A 17,063-nucleotide genomic window follows, 5' to 3' on the forward strand; every position below is an offset into this window, starting at 1 on the left:
CTCTAGCTACTTCGTGGGCAATTAACTTTTCTCCCCTCATTTGCCAAGTGGGAGTCAAAGGAATGGGCCCCACCAGTGCTTTTACCCTAGAAAATAAAAACTTCAAGTTGCTGCCATTTCTCATTCTCTACCATTTGAAAAAAAATAAATTTCTGCATTTCTCCCATGGCCACTCCATGGATCCCATATTCCCAAGAATTAAATGAACAAGGTCCAGGTCCCCCTCATCTTTCCTATTTATATATAGATGGAAGAGAATCAGACAGACAATAGGACTTTTTAAAAATTATTTAATTTAGTTGTTTTCTTGGAAAAAAGCAATAATGCAAAAAAACCCAAAAATATAATTATCGTTTTGTTTTGTTTTGAATCTGCCTTTATTCCACCTGTAGGACTTGAAGCCTCTCCCACTGGCAGGAATCTGGTTCTGATTCGGTACCAAACCTGGAAATAGAGGGTAGACAGCAGGGGAAGAGAAGGTGGGCCATGGGGCTGCCCACTCTGAAGCCTTCTGCTCCAGTCACTTTCTTGATCCAGCTCCTGTGTATTATTAACCTTTCCCTGCTCTGGGCGTGAGGCATATTGGAGGAAGGCCCCCAACCACCCGTCGGTTCTACCCGTCAAAGCTGGGAAGGAAGCAAGGGAAATCCTCGGGCCAGCATAAATTCCATTTCCCTGGAGTGATTTCCTCTGGAATGACCTATACTGCACCTCTCCACCTCCACCCTCCCCAGCCAAGACCCCCCCACTGGCTGAGGCTCATTTGGTAAGGAACAGAATCAAAAACACCAACAAAAGCATACAAGGAAGGCACCTCAGTATGATCCTCAACCAGGAGTGAGTGGTGGGAGGGAGGGGAAGGAAGAGAAAAGCTGCAGACAGATTTTTGAGGGAGACAAACGGCATGAATAGGATAAAACAAAACAGCAGCGGATCACTCACACCCCCATGTGGTGCTTTGGGGACCCTGCCTCTGGCCAAGGCCAACGAGAAGGCACCCTTGGGGCCTCACAGCGACAGAACTTCCAAGCAGGGAAGGAGGGGTGAAGGAATTCCATTTTGAGAGCAGGGCAATAAGGGCATTTACCAGTGTTCTGAGATTATGAGTACATCATGAAATGAGCCACGAGAACCTTCCCCTGTTCCCTAAGAGCCCACACATGATCCTGACCAGCTTTAAAATCTTCCTGCCTCCTCTGAGGTGGGAAAATAGAACATGAAATCTACATCGATGTATGCTCAATGCAAAGAGTCCCAGGGTGGGGTGGATTTCAAAAAAACAAGATTCTTAATGGAAGGGAGGAAAATCAAAACAGAAAAATTAGATTTTTCTCTACATATATATAATATACAGATATTTAACAAATTATTCAAGAGGTGGCTCCAGTCCATGGGGCTTGAGACAGATGGAGGAAAGACTTATTCCAGGTCATTTACTCCCTGTCTTTCCCATTCCGAAAAACGTCGGAAAATAGGCAAAGTTCTGCTCCACACTGGAGCACAGACCCCATGGCGACCTACTGCCAGGGGAGAAAGCTGAAGCATAGAAGGCAATTGGGGTGGGGGGTGAGGAGGGTGAGGAGTGACGTGGACAGCAGAATGGCTGGAAGTCTTGCTCTGGCCCTTCTTATCTTTCCAGGAAAAGTTCTCAGTTGCAGAAGTCCAAGTAGCCCCCACAGTTACAAGCACTATAATCCTGGAGGATCAGCCCATTCCTACTAATGGTGAAGTGGCAGCCAGCTGCTGTGTAGCCCATAGGATGAAGAGTAGTCGGGGCAGCTTTACATGGATGGAGACAAATCCCTGGCTGTCCCCATTCTCTATCCAAGTAGGCAGTCCCGTCCTGCAGTCAGTCAGCTCTATTCTCAGGTATTTGTGGCATGCCTAGGACCTCCAAAACCTTCCCTGCCTTTGAGAACTCATTAAAAAGGGGCACCAAACCCCAAATGCAGCCATTACAGAAACCTCCCAAAGAGATTCTCACTTGCATTTTTTAAAAGGAACTCCTACTACGAGAGCTTGCTCTTGGCAGCACCAAAATAACCTCCCATCCACATACTCACCTCACGTGTCTCTTGGCTGAATGAGATATTGTTGATATGATGGGACTAGAGGTGGCATAATTTTAAATGGGGTAAAAGGGAGAAGGAAGGTCAAAGATAGAGAGATCTGCAGGTATGAAATAATGCTAACTCCCAGCCACCCAACCTCTCCCTTACAAACACAGGTATCTAGTAAGTCAATGTCAGGTTCAATCAGCTAAGGCATCAAAGCCAATCAATCACCACCCCCGGGTTTCTGCTCCAGGTGATTGCTTTGGAACAAATGATTGGTTAAGAAAGACAACCTTGAGGAAAGCACTGGGTAAGGAAGTCACAATGGCCGGCTTTCTCTCCCAACCTTTGTCCTCTTCCCCTCTGATCCTCCTCCCTCTCTTGTTCCTGCAATTTCAGAAAATGTCTGGGCATGAGCTCCAGTCCTGTTTTTCTTTACTTTCCCAGTATCCTCCTCTATAAATATGGGTTAACTCCTTGGTAACAGGGTCCTTTTTCCTTTCAAACCACAGTGCCTTGTAAGGGTCGTATGGAGTGCCTATAAAGAAGAGAGAGAAGATGGAGTTAGCAAGGCACCAAGGTGGCACCACCTCTGCCCCAAAGAAGCAATGGTGGCTCCCCTTACCGTCCTCAGTGGCTTTCACAGCCTCAGCTTCCCTCTTCTTCCTGGAAAGACGTTGCTTCTCCTCCAGGCGCTGCTTCTCTGCATTGGCCTCATCCCAGCGTCCATTTTCCATCAGTCTCTGGTCAGGCCTCAGGCGGCTGTCCGTGGGGGCTGTGCCACTCTCCCACGCATTGAGAGTCAGGGCAAGTTCGGAGAAGTAGTACATATTCTCTGCATTCTTCCTGCAGCGAGAGGGAGAAAGGCAAAGCGATATCAGAAGCGAGATACCTACAAAAAGGTCAAGCAGGCAAGATGCTTCGAGAAAGAATCCAGAACTGAATCGTGCACTTCCAAAGATTGGAATGAAATTGCTCCTTGGCCTAGTCTCTCTGAATCAGAGCAGATTCTTCAGTGCTTCTGTGGGAAGCTCTGCTGAGGCACCTAAACTTCTGGGAGGGCCGAATTCTATCACACAAGGTGACTTTCTCCACTTTTAGCTCTTCTCTATAATCTCAACGCAGAAGAATACTAAATGTTTACAAGATTTAAGACTTGTGGCACACTTCCAGTCTTACTATTTGAGGCCAGTGTCTTACAAATTTGACCAGTTGTTATATTTCATAACTTCATCCTTTGACTGGTGTGGCAATTCCTGATCTCTAATCTTCTCTGCCTAGAGGCAATCATTAACCAGGTGTTAGGTGATTTCCTTCTTGAGATGGTTCTAAAAATTCTGGCCCAACACTACAACACAGTGTCTTCCCATCCATTCAAACCAGTGCTTTCCTACCTCCCCCTAACCAAGATGACCTTAACTGATTTCTGAAAGTATTAAATATGAATAGTAGAAGTGGCCAAGAGATAGCAATGACATTTCAAAATTTCCATAAAGCACACTAGATAAATTCAAATAAAATGAAAACCTTTTTTGTAATCTCTCATTTTACTTTCTCAGCCTCTATCCATTGGTATTTAAGGGGAAAAGTAGGCTGAGAAGTTATACCCATTCCTCTTGGCTCAGGGCCTCATCAGCTAGATAGATAGCACATTAGATAGCACAGAGGTGGCATACTCACGGCAATGGGTTCCTCTTCCAGAGAATAACCCTGCTTTCTTCTAAGTCATGGCTTCTTTGCCGACTGTCACTCCCATTATCCCCATTGCTGGGGAGCACTTTGAAATAATCCATTTTCTCATCCCAGGTCCCCAGAAGGGCAAAGTGTACTTTTCCTGATGGGTCTGTGACTTCTCCCGTAACCTACAAAGATGAAAAGCAAGGGGAGAAAGAATTCACTCTTGGTTTCAATGACTGAATTTTTTTTAAAAATTCACATGGAGGGGGCAGCTGGGTAGCTCAGTGGATTGAGAGCCAGGCCTAGAAATGGGAGGTCCTAGGTTCAAATCTGGCCTCAGACACTTTCCAGCTGTGTGACCCTGGGCAACTCACTTGACCCCCATTGCCTACCCTTACCACTCTTCTGCCTTGGAGCCAATACCAATACACAGTATTGACTCCAAGACAGAAGGTAAGGGTTTAAAAAAAAAAAATTCACATGAACAGCTACAGGGTCATTATAATACAATTGCACAGACCCCTCTATGTTATTCTATAATACAAAATATGACTTGAAATCATGGGTCACAGTAATATTTATAGTAAGTTAAATGGGGCTTTGTAATTTTTTTAATCATAAAAAAACTCTTTACTATAGTGATATTAAATATCCACCATATGCTGCAAAGATACCTCTCCCAGGTGACTACTTCCCTTAGCTGCACTGCTTTTGGTTGTACAAAGCCTTTCAATTTCACAGCATAGAAATTATGTTTTGTGATCACTAATATCCCTTGTTTAAGAATTCTCTCCATAACAATAAAAGAAAAAGATAACTGATCTGGTTATCTTATTGATTTGTATGATATGACTTTTAGGTTCAGATCAAATCCATTTTGAGCTTATTCAGTATAAAATATTGATATAACCCAGTCTCTACCAAAGTGTTTTCTAATTTTCTCAGCTCTTGTCCAATAGGGAATTCTTCACCAAGTAATTTATATTTTCAGGTTTATCAAACCCTATTAATTGAGTTTCAACTGCTTCTGATTCTTCCTCATCTAGTCTGTTTTACAGATCCATTTTTTTTCTACCAGTACCAAATAATGTTTGATGATCATTGCTTTATAGGATAAAAGTCTGTAAAAATTATTGCCCCTTCATTCAATCCCCCACCCCTATATTGCTCTTTAAATTCTGGATCAAGGGAATCTTTATTTTTTTGTGCCATGAAACCTTTGAGAACCTGCTCTAAGAATTATGTTGTTAAATACACAAAATCGAATAAATAGGACTACAAAGGAAACCAATTATCCTGGAAGCCAGTAAAGTTTCTTAAAGTTTGCGTACACCAGGTTAAGAATCCCTCGCTTTTTGTCCTCAAAATGAATTTTGCTATTACCAAGTGTAGCTCAGATCTACCATACATAAGACACTCTGTTACATGCCAAGGATACAAAAATAAATATGACCGAGACCTCACAAAGACTTTCTCCCAGCTCTCACACAACTTGCATTGTCTGGGATAGGATATATACAGGATTAACTAAAATACAAGATGGCATATTATTATAATAAATGCATAAGATAGATCAGAGTGATAACAACAGACTCCAGAAGAGAGAAGGGAGGGCAGATAACATGAAAGGGAGTTAGGGAAGGTGTCATAAGAAAAGGAGAGCACACATTTCATGAGCACATATTGCAGAGCAGAGTGGGGAAAAGGGGAAGATTCTGTTTCAACTCATCCCTGAGGGAAGATATATAGAAAAGCACTAACAAAGAAGGCAGATCAAACCAATCTAACATGCATTTATTAAGTAGCAAGACCTGAGTTAAGTGCTAACGATGAAGGCAAAACAAAACAAAAGATCCTTTACCTTCTCCCAAGCTTACATTGAAACAAGAGAAGGAAGCAGGAACCCCAGCTTTGCTGGAGTGTAGGGTGAGTGAAGGAGAGCAACACAAAATAAGTTTGGAAACACATGCTGAAGCCAGACTGTGTTGGTATGAAAACAGAAGGTTATAAAGAGTCTGCATTTTCTTCCCTAGTCAGTGGGAAGCAACAGAAATGTTTTCAACACAGAATACTCATATTAGGCCTGTATTCGAGGAAGATTCATTTGGCAGCTGTACAGAGAATAGTTTGGAGACCAGTGACATGGCAGACCAAGTTATTTAAAGATTTGGGGGTGTCAAGAAGGGTAAAAAGAGGAGATGTCTGAAAGAAGTATTTCAGAGATGAATGACAGAACTTAAGTGACTGAATGTAAAGGATGAAGGAAAGAGAAGACTCAAAGGTGATCCAAGTTCTGAGCCTGGGTGACTGGGAAGAGGAAATCATGTAAAGAAACAGGTAAGTTAGGAAGGAGAATAAGTTCTGAAAGAAAATTGTGGCTTATTTTAGTCACACTGGGCTTGAGGTTCAGGTGGAGCTATTCAGGAGATATTCAGAAGTCAGGACATGTTAAATCAGAAGAAAAAGGAAGAAATTACCTGTCAAATCCATGGATAGAGAAAGAATGCATGACCAAATAAGGACAGGGAGAGCAAAGATAAAACCAACAATTCTAATTCTAGAAAACTGAAAAGCTTTTGCAAAAATGAATATAAGGCAGTTAACATGAGAAGGGAAACAGTTAACTATGAGAAATCTTTGCAATAAGTTTCTCTAACAAAGGTCTCAATATATAAGCAATTGGTTTTAATTCAGTGAATCAGTCAATCAGTCAGTCAGCATTTTTTAAGCACCTGTAGTATGAGTGAGGCACTGTGAGAAGTGTTGGAATAAAAGCCATTCCCCAAATGATAAATGGTCAAAAAACATGAATAGGCAGTTTTAGGGGAAGAAACTGTAGGAAAATATATGTAAGGTAATGGGGTCACCAGGGATATTACAATAAACTAAGTGTTTTGTGGGATCACACTCTAGGATTTATGAGAGATTGGACCAGGGTGAAGAGACCAGAGTTCACTGGATTACCACAGGAATGGCAGTTGATCTTAACTGTCACCCAGCTTCCACTAGACCAGAGTATAGTAACAGGCTAACAAGGTAAAAGGGACTTAACAGCTTTAATTATGTTAGCCTAAAAGGTGGGAAAGGATTTCTATACTTTAAAATCTAAGGGATAAAACTACAGGGCAATGGGAGGACTTATTCTACTCTTATCTAAGTGATCTAAACTAACAGGTCCCAAAGAGCTGTAAATAGAGTCTCTGGGTTTCTGCCTCAAACCTGGAACCTGCCAGGCTTGAGTACAGCTAGGACTTAGTGGCTTTGGAATTCTCACTGCAATCCACTGATGATCTCTGGTTGCCAGGAGTCAAGATGATCTCAGGTACCAAGTAGAGAGGGTTCTGCTTGAAGCACTGTCCTCCAGTTTTCAAACTTCTCCTCCTCTCTTGGCTCTGTAGATTTGTCCTTTTCTTAGATGCCACACCACACAGGATCCCAGGGGAAATCAGGAAGCAGGGTGTCCTTTGCTCTGAGGTCTCCCAGGCTGGCAACAGTTTTGCCCACCACTAATGGAGTCCATACTCAGGGCACAGACAGACTTCCTCCTCCCTCATTCCATTCTGGAATTTCCAGCTCCAGCTCCTTCCTGCTAGGTATTTCCTAATTCCTAAAAACTAGCTAATCTCATCTTACTCATAACAAAACCCAAGCTATTAATAATCACATTAAAAATGCTCTAAAACTAATAGAGAAATACAAATTAAAACATTTCTGAGGTACCACCTCACACCCATCAGACTAACAAACAGGAAAATAGCAAATGCAGAGATATGGAAAAATAGGTACACTAATGCACCATTAGTAGAGCTGTAAACCAAGCCAGCCATTTTGGAAACTATTTGGAACTATGTCCCCAAAGCTACTGAACTGTGCATCCTCCTTTCCCCAGTAATACCACTACCCTAAAGAGATCAAAGAAAGAAGGTAAGGACCTACAAGAACAAAAAATTTTAGAGTAGTGCTTTTTCATGTTGGCAAGAATTGAAAATTAAGGAGGTGGGGGCAGCTGGGTAGCTCAGTGGATTGAGAGCCAGGCTTAGAGATGGGAGGTCCTGGGTTCAAATCTGACCTGAGACACTTCCTAGCTATGACCTGGGCAGTTAGTTAACTCCCATCACCTAGTCCTTACTGCTCTTTTGCCTTGGAGCCAATACACAGTATTGATTCTAAGGCAGAAGGTAAGGGTTTTTTAAAAAAAGAAAACAAGAAAATTAAGGGAGTGCCCATCAGTTGGGAATGGCTTAATAAATAATGGTATATGGAGGGATGGCTTCAGAGAAATCTGGGAAGATTTGTATGAACTGATACAGAGAAAAGTAAGCAAAACAGGAGAATAATTCATACCTTAATAACAACAATGGACATATAATCAATTATGAAAGACTTAAGAACTCCAATCAACACAATGATCAATCATGGTGGTTCCAGAGGTCAAGTGATTAAAAATTCTACCCACCTCCTGATATTGCTGAAAGTGGATTATTACACAGAATGAGACACTTGATTTCAGGCATAGAAAATATGATCATTTGTTTTGCTTATCTATGACAAACTGTTTTTCCTTTTCTCCCCTTATGTAGGGAAGAAGAAAATAAGAATGAGGAAAAATGTATGATAACTGAAAATAAAATGTAATATAAAAAGGAAAAGAAGAAAACGGGGGACAGTAGCTCAGGAGATAAGTCAAGGCTAGGGATGACATCAGGTCAGTCAGAGATAGAAATATATACACATGGAGGTCATATCTGCCCAGAGACCAGAGGAATGGATGAGCTTTCTAAGGGAGAGAATCTAGAAATAGGAGAGTCAGCCAATATAAATATGTTAAGTGCCTACAATGTGCCAGGGGCTGCTAAGTGCAGAGAATACAAATACTGAAGGGAAAAAAAAAAAACCCGCCCATAAAAAGCTCGAAATCTAACAAGAGAAGACAACACACAAAAAGAAGCTGAAACGGGAAAGAGGGGAAAAGGTATTTAAGAGAACATCCAAATGGGAAATGGAGAGGTGGCTGGTCTGGACTTTTAAAATGGAGGCTTTAGGAGTTCTTTGCTCTATCATTTAGCCCTCCAAGCTGAGGGCCAAAGACAGATCCAAGGGGAATAAAGGATTAATAATATTACATTCTATAGATGAGAACTGAGAAAGTTATTGAGTTGATCAAATTAAGAGACCAACAGTGATCTGGAAATCACAGTTTCAGTAGAGAAAGAACACTTGGTTAAGGAGAAAAGATTGGGAGAAGAAATGATCAATTCAGAAGTTCCCAATAGAGACAGGAAAAGGGATCAAAGGCACAGGGAAAAAGGTTATACATGCATACACGCATAGACTCATGTGCATGGAATAATTCTGATTCTCACTACTCTTACCTTCCTGGCCACATCTCGGGAAAAGTAGCTGTAAGGAACAAACTTGAGATTGCACTTGTCTCCTGTCTTGTGATTCACAATGTCGATCTCACCAGACTATGAAGGAAAAGAAATAAGGGTTAGCTTTACTGAGATTCAGGTACTTGGGATACATATCAAATCCCAAATTTTATTACCACTCATTCTTCAACCTGTGCACTGTGGAACTAATCAGCTACAATTTCCCATGGAAGTCAACTCTGGAGATAATGTTGGAGTCCTTTATACAGCAGGAAGATAGGACAGATATCCATGCCAAACTGGTTATCCATACCTTACAGGTACTATAACATGGCCTGTAGCTATGATTTCCAGATTAAACTGATAACTGAAGTTTCTAAACTTGCTTTCACAATGACACTCCCCAGCCTCTCATAACTCTTCCCTCAGCCCCATTCAACTAGTCTCTTTATTGATCTCAGTAGACAACCTACTCATTTCCCACCTTCACACCAGTCACTCAGACCCTGTCAACACATCCAAATCCTACTCATCTCAAACCAAGCCAAAACTGTTCTTTCCTCCAAGAAGCCTTTTCTGACCATTCCAACCCACAGTGAAGTCTCTCTTTTATGAACTCTCCACACGACATTGTATCATATAATGCCTTGTGGTATATCCTGTGTTGACAGCTTACATTTTCGTTTAACTTTCATGTCTACCATAGCTTATCTCAACTAGGCTGTACCCTCACCAGGAATAGACCCCCATCTCATCCACTTTGGGATTCTTGACTTTGGTTGTACAATGTATACTTTCAATAAATATTTGCTTAATGAGTGCATTCTATAATAATTCTAATGTAGTCATCAGCACATACTAGGACAAGAGAATGTTAGACCTGAAGGGTAAATGTTAAAGATCGTGCTAGTCTGACCCTCTTGTTTTAAAAGAAGTAAACAAAAGGTTGAGAAGGGTCAAGTGATTTGTCCAATGTCATGGAGTTAGCGATGGAACCAAAATTCAAACCCAGGGTTGCTTCTTCCCATTTCTGATGTGTGTCCCATTTATACCCACACCAGAGATAAGCAATATTTTTTTATTGCTTTGCCATCTAAATCAGATTAACTAAGCAAAATTCTGTGGGCCAATTCTGTTTACCTTTCATATTTCTCTGCAAAGCTGCACCTAAGCAGATGGCCTCTAACCATTAGAGACCCTATGGGCACCTTAGCTTACCTGATCTATCCACAATTTGCCCACAATAATGTTGTGCACTGTGGTGGTGACTTTTTTCCAAGTGTAATGATGACCAGTGGCATGGAAGATACAATGGATGCTACCTAGAAGCAGAAAGAGACACAGATAACTATCCAAATACTAGACAATCAGCATGATATTATCACAAAAGGAAATCTTATCATTTTCCTGCATTTGACAAGCTGTTTTGTATTTTTCTAATTTGTTAAGAGAAGTGTTATTGAGAGCCAGGTGGTTCAGTGGATAGAGAACCAGGGTTCAAGATGGGAGGTCCTGGGTTCAAATCTGGATTCAGACATACTTCCTAGCTGTGTGACCTTGAGCAAGTCACTTGACCCCAACTGCCTTAGACTTTACTGTTCTTCTGCCTTGGAATCAATTCTTAATATCAATTCTAAGATAGAAGGTGAAGGTTTAAAAAAAAAAAAAGGGTTACCATCTTGTGGGAAGGTACCTTGCTGTTATGATGGATTTTGTCTAGCAACCATGGAAATAGGAGCTTGATGAGAAATGCATAATAGATACTGGTTAACTGAAATACAATCTGCTAAAAAAATCTTTTGACAATCTGCATCTCCTAATGGCTATTGACAACAACAAAAGTAGAAATTCAAGACAGGATTCCTTCTTTTTTAAAAGACCTTGCCTCTATACAGATGTTTCTGCTTTTGAATGTCAAAGGTACCAAAGGGGGCCAGAGGAAATCTAACAGAATAATAGTCAGTGTATAGCAGGGGAAAGAGCACAAGATAACAGGAGACTGCCACTGACATGGCATGTGACCAGGAAGGAGTCACTTCTCTCTTTATCACCATCAGCATCTCCTCCTCCTCCTTCTCTTCTGGATTTCCTAAGTTGTAGCTTTTCTAGGGGTCTTTGAGATGCTCTGATCTACCTTCTCCCTTTCTGAATAACACTGAGGCTCCCAGGAGAAAGGTCACCCAACCAGTTAGTGGAAGGTGCAGATCTAGAGCTGAAGTTTCCTGACTTCTATGAAAATTATTTTTGAACATTATGAAAAGGTGGGAGCTAAGCAGAGAAGAGCTAGAAAAGGCCTGATTTCTTGCCTCGAACAGGTGAGGACTTTGCTGGCAACAGGGCACTAATGCCATCTGGTGGCAGTATCGCTAAATTACAAAGGCAGTTCTAGAGTGGTGACTCTTCATTAACCCCATTTGGGGTTTTCTTGGCAAAGATAATGGCAGGTTGGCCATTTCCTTCTCCAGCTTATTTTACACTGAGGCTAGCAGTGAGAAATGACTTGCCCGGGGTCATACAGCTAGAAAGTGTCTGGGGCCAGGTTTGAACTCAGGTCTTCCTGACTAGGGGCCAACACTCTGGCAGCACCTCCCTGCCCATTCTAGGGTGCAAGGTTGCATAATTAAATTCAGTGTGATAGATTTAAGAGTTGAAAGGGACCTTTGGTGTCATCTAATTCAAACCTTTCATTTTACTAACACTCATTTTAAAAAATTTTGAGTTCCAAAATTCTCTCCTTCCCATTCACTGAGGTGGCAAGTCATAGGACATCGATTCTATACTGAGGTCATCCAGTTCCACATCAGTATGTTCTAAAAAACCCAAAACCCAACAAAAAAAGGCAAGAGAAATAAAGTAAAAACTGCTTCAGTCTGTGGTCAGAGGTCCTCAGTTCTGTCTCTGATGGCAAACAGCTGTTTCATCATGGACCTTTGGAAGTGTCTTGAATTATTGTCTTGATCTGAGTAGCTAAGTCTTTCCCATAAGTACAGTATCTCTGTGACTGTGTACTACTCTGTTCACTCCTGGTTCTGCTCACTTCACTTTGCATCAGTTCATATAACTCTTCCCAGGTTTTCTTATGGCACAATAGGATTCCATTGCAATCATCTACCACGACTTGTTCAGCCATTTCCCAATTAATGGGCATCCCCTCAATTTCCAATTCTTTGCCATCACAAAAAGAGCTGCTATAGATATTTTTATACAGATAGGCCTTTTTTCCTTTTTCTTCCATCTCTCTAGGGAACAGACCTACTAGTGGTATTACTGAGTCAAAAGGTATGCATAGTTTGATAGCTCTTTGGGTATAGTTCCAAATTGTTCCCCAAAATGGATGCATCCCTACATCAGTGCATTATTAATGCCCCTATTTTTAATGCCCGTATTTTTCCACATCCCCTCTAGCAGGGGATTTGTCATTTTCCATTTACCTCACATGTTTTAATTTGCATTTCTCTTATCAATAGTAGTTAATAGCATTTTTTCATGTGACTATAGATTTCTTCTCCTGAAAAATGCCTGTTCCCCTCCTTAGACCATTTCTCAATTGGATAAGTGGCTCTTATTTTTATTTTGTTAATTAATTTCCCTGAGATCCCTCATTTCCCACGGGAAATGAGGGAGCCTTAAGAGAAACTTGCTATAAAATTTCTCTCTGGTTTCCTGTTTTCCTCCTAATTTTGTTCACACTGGTTTTGTTTGAGCAAAAACCTTCTAATTTCATGTAATAAAAATTATCCATTTTGCTTCCTGTGAATGATCCTATCTCTTATTTGGTCCCAAACTCTTATTACAGATCCGAGAGGTAAATTTTTCATTGCTCCCCTAATTTACTTATTTTAATTCACCTTTTATTTCATTTAATCATTGTGGCCTCATTTTAATTTTTTTTAAACCCTTACCTTCCTTCTTGGAGTCAATACTGTGTATTGGTTCCAAGGCAGAAGAGTGGTAAGGGTAGGCAATGGGGGTCAAGTAACTTGCCCAGGGTCACACAGCTGGGAAGTGTCTGAGGCCAGATTTGAACCTGTCTCTAGGCCTGACTCTCAATCCGCTGAGCTACCCAGCTGCCCCATAGCCTATCTCTTAATAGACTTTGTTTTGTTAGTGATCTTTACCCTCTTAGCTCCTCTCTTGCTTACCTTCCATTTCCCCTCTATTTATATGTAATATACTGAAGTAGAATGTCTACTTCTCGTGGGTGAGAGTAATTGTTTTTCTTTTCTTTGTATGCTTAGTCCCTAGCACAAAGTCTTGAGTATACTACAAGCACTCAACACATTTTAATGACTGAATTTAAGAGAATGGTAACTGGGAAACTGACTATCAAGTGTATGGAGAAGGACACAGGGAAAGTCATTGTGTATGTCTGGAGACAGCACAGACTCGAAGAGCTGGGAAGGGAGGGTGGAGGCCAAAGTCTTGCCTGCTCTCGTCCTCCAAGTAAAAGAATCCTAGGACCAGTCAACAACTTTCTGAGATGCAGGAACAGAGGCTGTAGTGAGGTGGCTGCTTCTAAGAGGGCCAGGGCTTGCCCCTTCTTTTCATTTAGTCCCTGGTAGAAAAAGGGAGTAGTTGGGGCATCAAGAGCCTGGAGCTCTAGTCTAACTTCCAAAAACTAGCTACATTCTACTTTATTAATTTTGTAAAACTGAATCAGCAATATAGCACATGCTTCAAAAAGTCTTTCCATGAACTCTTAATAAGCAGAACAGTACTCTAAAAATTCAGGAAACAGTATGTGTAAAAGAATCCAATCATGTATAATAATGGGGCTTGTAAAACCCTTTTTTACATTCTCCAGAAGTATGTTGCAAAGAGAAGAAAGCTGAAGGAACTGAATGAACAAACCAAGCCTATGAATGGGAAACACTAAGCAAACTCACCTTGTCCCAGAAAACAAATATACTTTTTTTTTTTTAAACCCTTACCTTCCGTCTTGGAGTCAATACTGTGTATTGGCTCCAAGGCAGAAGAGTGGTAAGGGTAGGCAATGGGGGTCAAGTGACTTGCCCAGGGTCACACAGCTGGGAAGTGTCTGAGGCCAGATTTGAACCTAGGACCTCCCGTCTCTAGGCCTGGCTCTCAATCCACTGAGCTACCCAGCTGCCCCCATCAAATATACTTTTAAGAGTCTCTTGTTACAGGTGTTCTCAGGCTCATCTAGACCTGAATTCAGAAGGTACTGCTCACAGTGTAAAATCCCCTAAGTGGATACCTCATGTAGGGGGGTGGTTATTGATCTAAAGAAGGGGCTAAAAACTCCTTCTGAGCTTAAAGAAAGTCTCTGGCTACTCACTAGCTTACCTTAAGTTCAGAGCAAATGGGTGGGGTGGGGGCAGGAGAGGCCCTAACTACTAAGCATTTCTAAGAATTCACTTTGTAATTTGGAAACTGTTGAGCAAAACTGTGGAGCCATAACACATTACCAACAGAAAGTAACAAAAATGGCAACAATAGAACGAATAATAAAGCTGTTTTCTTTACCTAAGAATGGTGATATTTGGGGGATGGATGGAGAAATCTTTCTCCCCTAACACAAAGTAACCTGGGGCTTAGAGCTGGAGTTTTGGCCTAACTTGTAATAAGCAATCTCAAATCATTTACAGAGCACTTTACAACATTCTCTCTTACTCTCACTTACAACATTTACAACATTGGGGTGGCCCCAGAGGCAGGGTACCTTACCAAGGGGCATGATGGACAGATATTTGCCACGGAACTTGCTGGTGATTTTGATTTCCTGTCGTAATGTCCAGCCATTTTTGGATTCAGCATGGTGTGCGGCAGCAGGGGGATGGTGGCTCACCTTGAAGAGAAGAGAGAAGACTACAGAACAAGAATGGAGAGAGAAAATGCTCCCCTTATCATTTAGAACAGGATTTGTGTGCTGTGGGATGTCTTAGAGAAAATCTAACCCCACCCAGCATTTTAGAGCTGAAGATGACACCAAAACAGAAAAGAGGGCAAAAAACAGGCCCAAGTTTACCCAGCTGGCTGGCAACAGGCAAGGTAAGAACCCAGATTTCCTAATTCCTGGTCTAAGGTTCTTTGAATGAAAGAAGCATTTATTAAGTTCTCTCCTGCACTAAGGCTGGGCTGTAAATGGCTCCTGCTCTCAGGGAGCTCCCATTCTAATGAGGGAAAGGTCCCACAGTCCTTAGGGTGTGATAGCAAAGTAGATGGGCAATGTCTCTTCTAAGGTCATTTCCACTGACGAAATCCTATCAGTTTCTACAGAGAAACCATTTCACAAGAATTTCTTTTTTTCTGGGATCTCAGTAGCTGTGGCTGTAGAACCAATGGGAGCAGCTTCCAGGCTGGATCTCCACAGGGACAGAGCATCCCCCATCCCACCTCCACCAGGACAGCTAAAGGCACTGGGCAGGAAACACTGCCAAGGCTCTGGGGCTCAGGGTCCTGGGCTTTCTCCATTAGAGTCTAAGGAAAGATGGTGGTCAAAGTGGCAGAGGTGGCCCAACCCACCTGGCACATGCTGCTGCCTATTTCTCTCTCAGGTACTCTGCTACCTCAGCTAAGTTATTCCACCTGCCCTCTGAGTAGCAGCCAGCTGACAGTTGGCAGGAATGGCTGTTCCCCTCTCCAAAGGAGTCACCTCCTCTGAAGACTAACACTGTCAGTGGGGAGATAGAAGGGGTACTATCACCCTTAGGGCTCTTGTCCCAGCAGCCAGAGGTGGCAGCTATCCAGCAGCAGTTGTCTAGTGTTGATGAGAAGGGTGTTCTCTTCTCAACAATTATTTGTCCCCTCAAATTTGCTTGCTGGATCAGGGTGAGGGAGACTGGCCCTGGGTGGGCACACTGGCTCTTGGTTTCACAATCCTAGTTTAGATGATGGATAAAGCAGTGTCAGTGGTTTGACTTGACTAGCATATGCTGCTGCCTCAGAGGGCCTTGCTATCCCAGATAAGCAAGGCTGCTTACCCAGGGGCACTATACCAGGCTGCCAGTGATTACGGGGTGCTTAGGGAAGACTTGTACTTCTGGCATTCAGGGCTGCTTTTCTCCTCTGGTCTCTACCTTTCACCCCACTCTTACCTGTCACTCCCAAAAGATGGAGCATTCAAAGCAGTACCACCCTGATAAGCCATCTCTGCAGGTGGCTATGTGAAAAGGAAATTGTTTGTTCTTTGTCTATTCTGAGTTTACACTTGTAAAAAGGGAATCTTTTATTCTCTTTGCCTAGTTAACACTTTGGTTAACAATAACTTAAGTACCTCCACTTAGTACCTCTCTAGATTTCGAAGAGAAGATTAACTCTTCTTTGTTTACCTTTACTAGGTGGAGGAGCTCCTAAACCACTTAGTGAATTCACTCTCTCAGAAACTCAGTCAGGAAACTGTGAACCCTTTTGATGAAAATTCACACCTACAGAAGGTGAGAAGTGAATCCCACAGGTACTGCCCTCTAGGCAGTGCTGGGCAATTTAGAAGCTGTGATTGGCCCTTGAGAAGAGGGGAAGGGACAAGAAGCCACTATAAAAGGCCCTGAATTTCTGGGGCTGGGGAGTTCGACTTCAAGAAGAAAGTCAGCTTCAAGAAGAAGGTCTGCTGGAGGAAGAAAGTCAGCCTCAAAGTCACCTTCAGCTCAAGTCATCATCTTGACCTGCCTCTTGGAGGGAACTTGGGTAAGTGGATAGCTGGCTTTCTCTTCCTGACTTCTGAAGAGAGTTTAATTCTGGTTGAAGGTCAACAAATCCTGGCTGAGTTGAGCACCAGAGTAATATTCAGTTAAATAGGCTAATGTCTTCTCCACTCTTTTGCATTTCTCTACTTTCACTCTTTCCACCTCTTTTGTAAATAAAAGTTATTAAAGGTCATTTCAACTTTTAACAATAATATTTTGAATCCACGACCACAATTATTATTTATAATTTTCATATATTTTAGTCAAACCATTAATTTTTAATCCCTACAGCTAAATGACAGTAACCAACAGGC

The 17,063-nt window shown here is 41.9% G+C and overlaps 1 protein-coding gene across 1 annotated transcript in view; it reads right to left on the reverse strand.

Annotated features, from left to right (window-relative positions):
* Positions 1 to 353: 353 nt before the first annotated feature.
* LOC123251045 (oxysterol binding protein) overlaps positions 354 to 17,063 on the reverse strand; it is a 55,183-nt gene continuing 38,473 nt past the window's right edge. The window contains exons 9-14 of the mRNA XM_044680211.1: positions 14,792 to 14,912; positions 10,322 to 10,425; positions 9,104 to 9,199; positions 3,735 to 3,916; positions 2,680 to 2,900; positions 354 to 2,592 (exon numbers count right to left, since the gene is read on the reverse strand). Coding sequence (XP_044536146.1) covers positions 2,450 to 2,592; positions 2,680 to 2,900; positions 3,735 to 3,916; positions 9,104 to 9,199; positions 10,322 to 10,425; positions 14,792 to 14,912 — 867 coding nt within the window. The 3' untranslated portion in view covers positions 354 to 2,449. The remainder of the gene's footprint in view (positions 2,593 to 2,679; positions 2,901 to 3,734; positions 3,917 to 9,103; positions 9,200 to 10,321; positions 10,426 to 14,791; positions 14,913 to 17,063) is intronic.

This window comes from Gracilinanus agilis, chromosome 6 (genome assembly GCF_016433145.1).
Source record: "Gracilinanus agilis isolate LMUSP501 chromosome 6, AgileGrace, whole genome shotgun sequence".
NCBI classification, from domain to species: Eukaryota; Metazoa; Chordata; class Mammalia; order Didelphimorphia; family Didelphidae; genus Gracilinanus; species Gracilinanus agilis.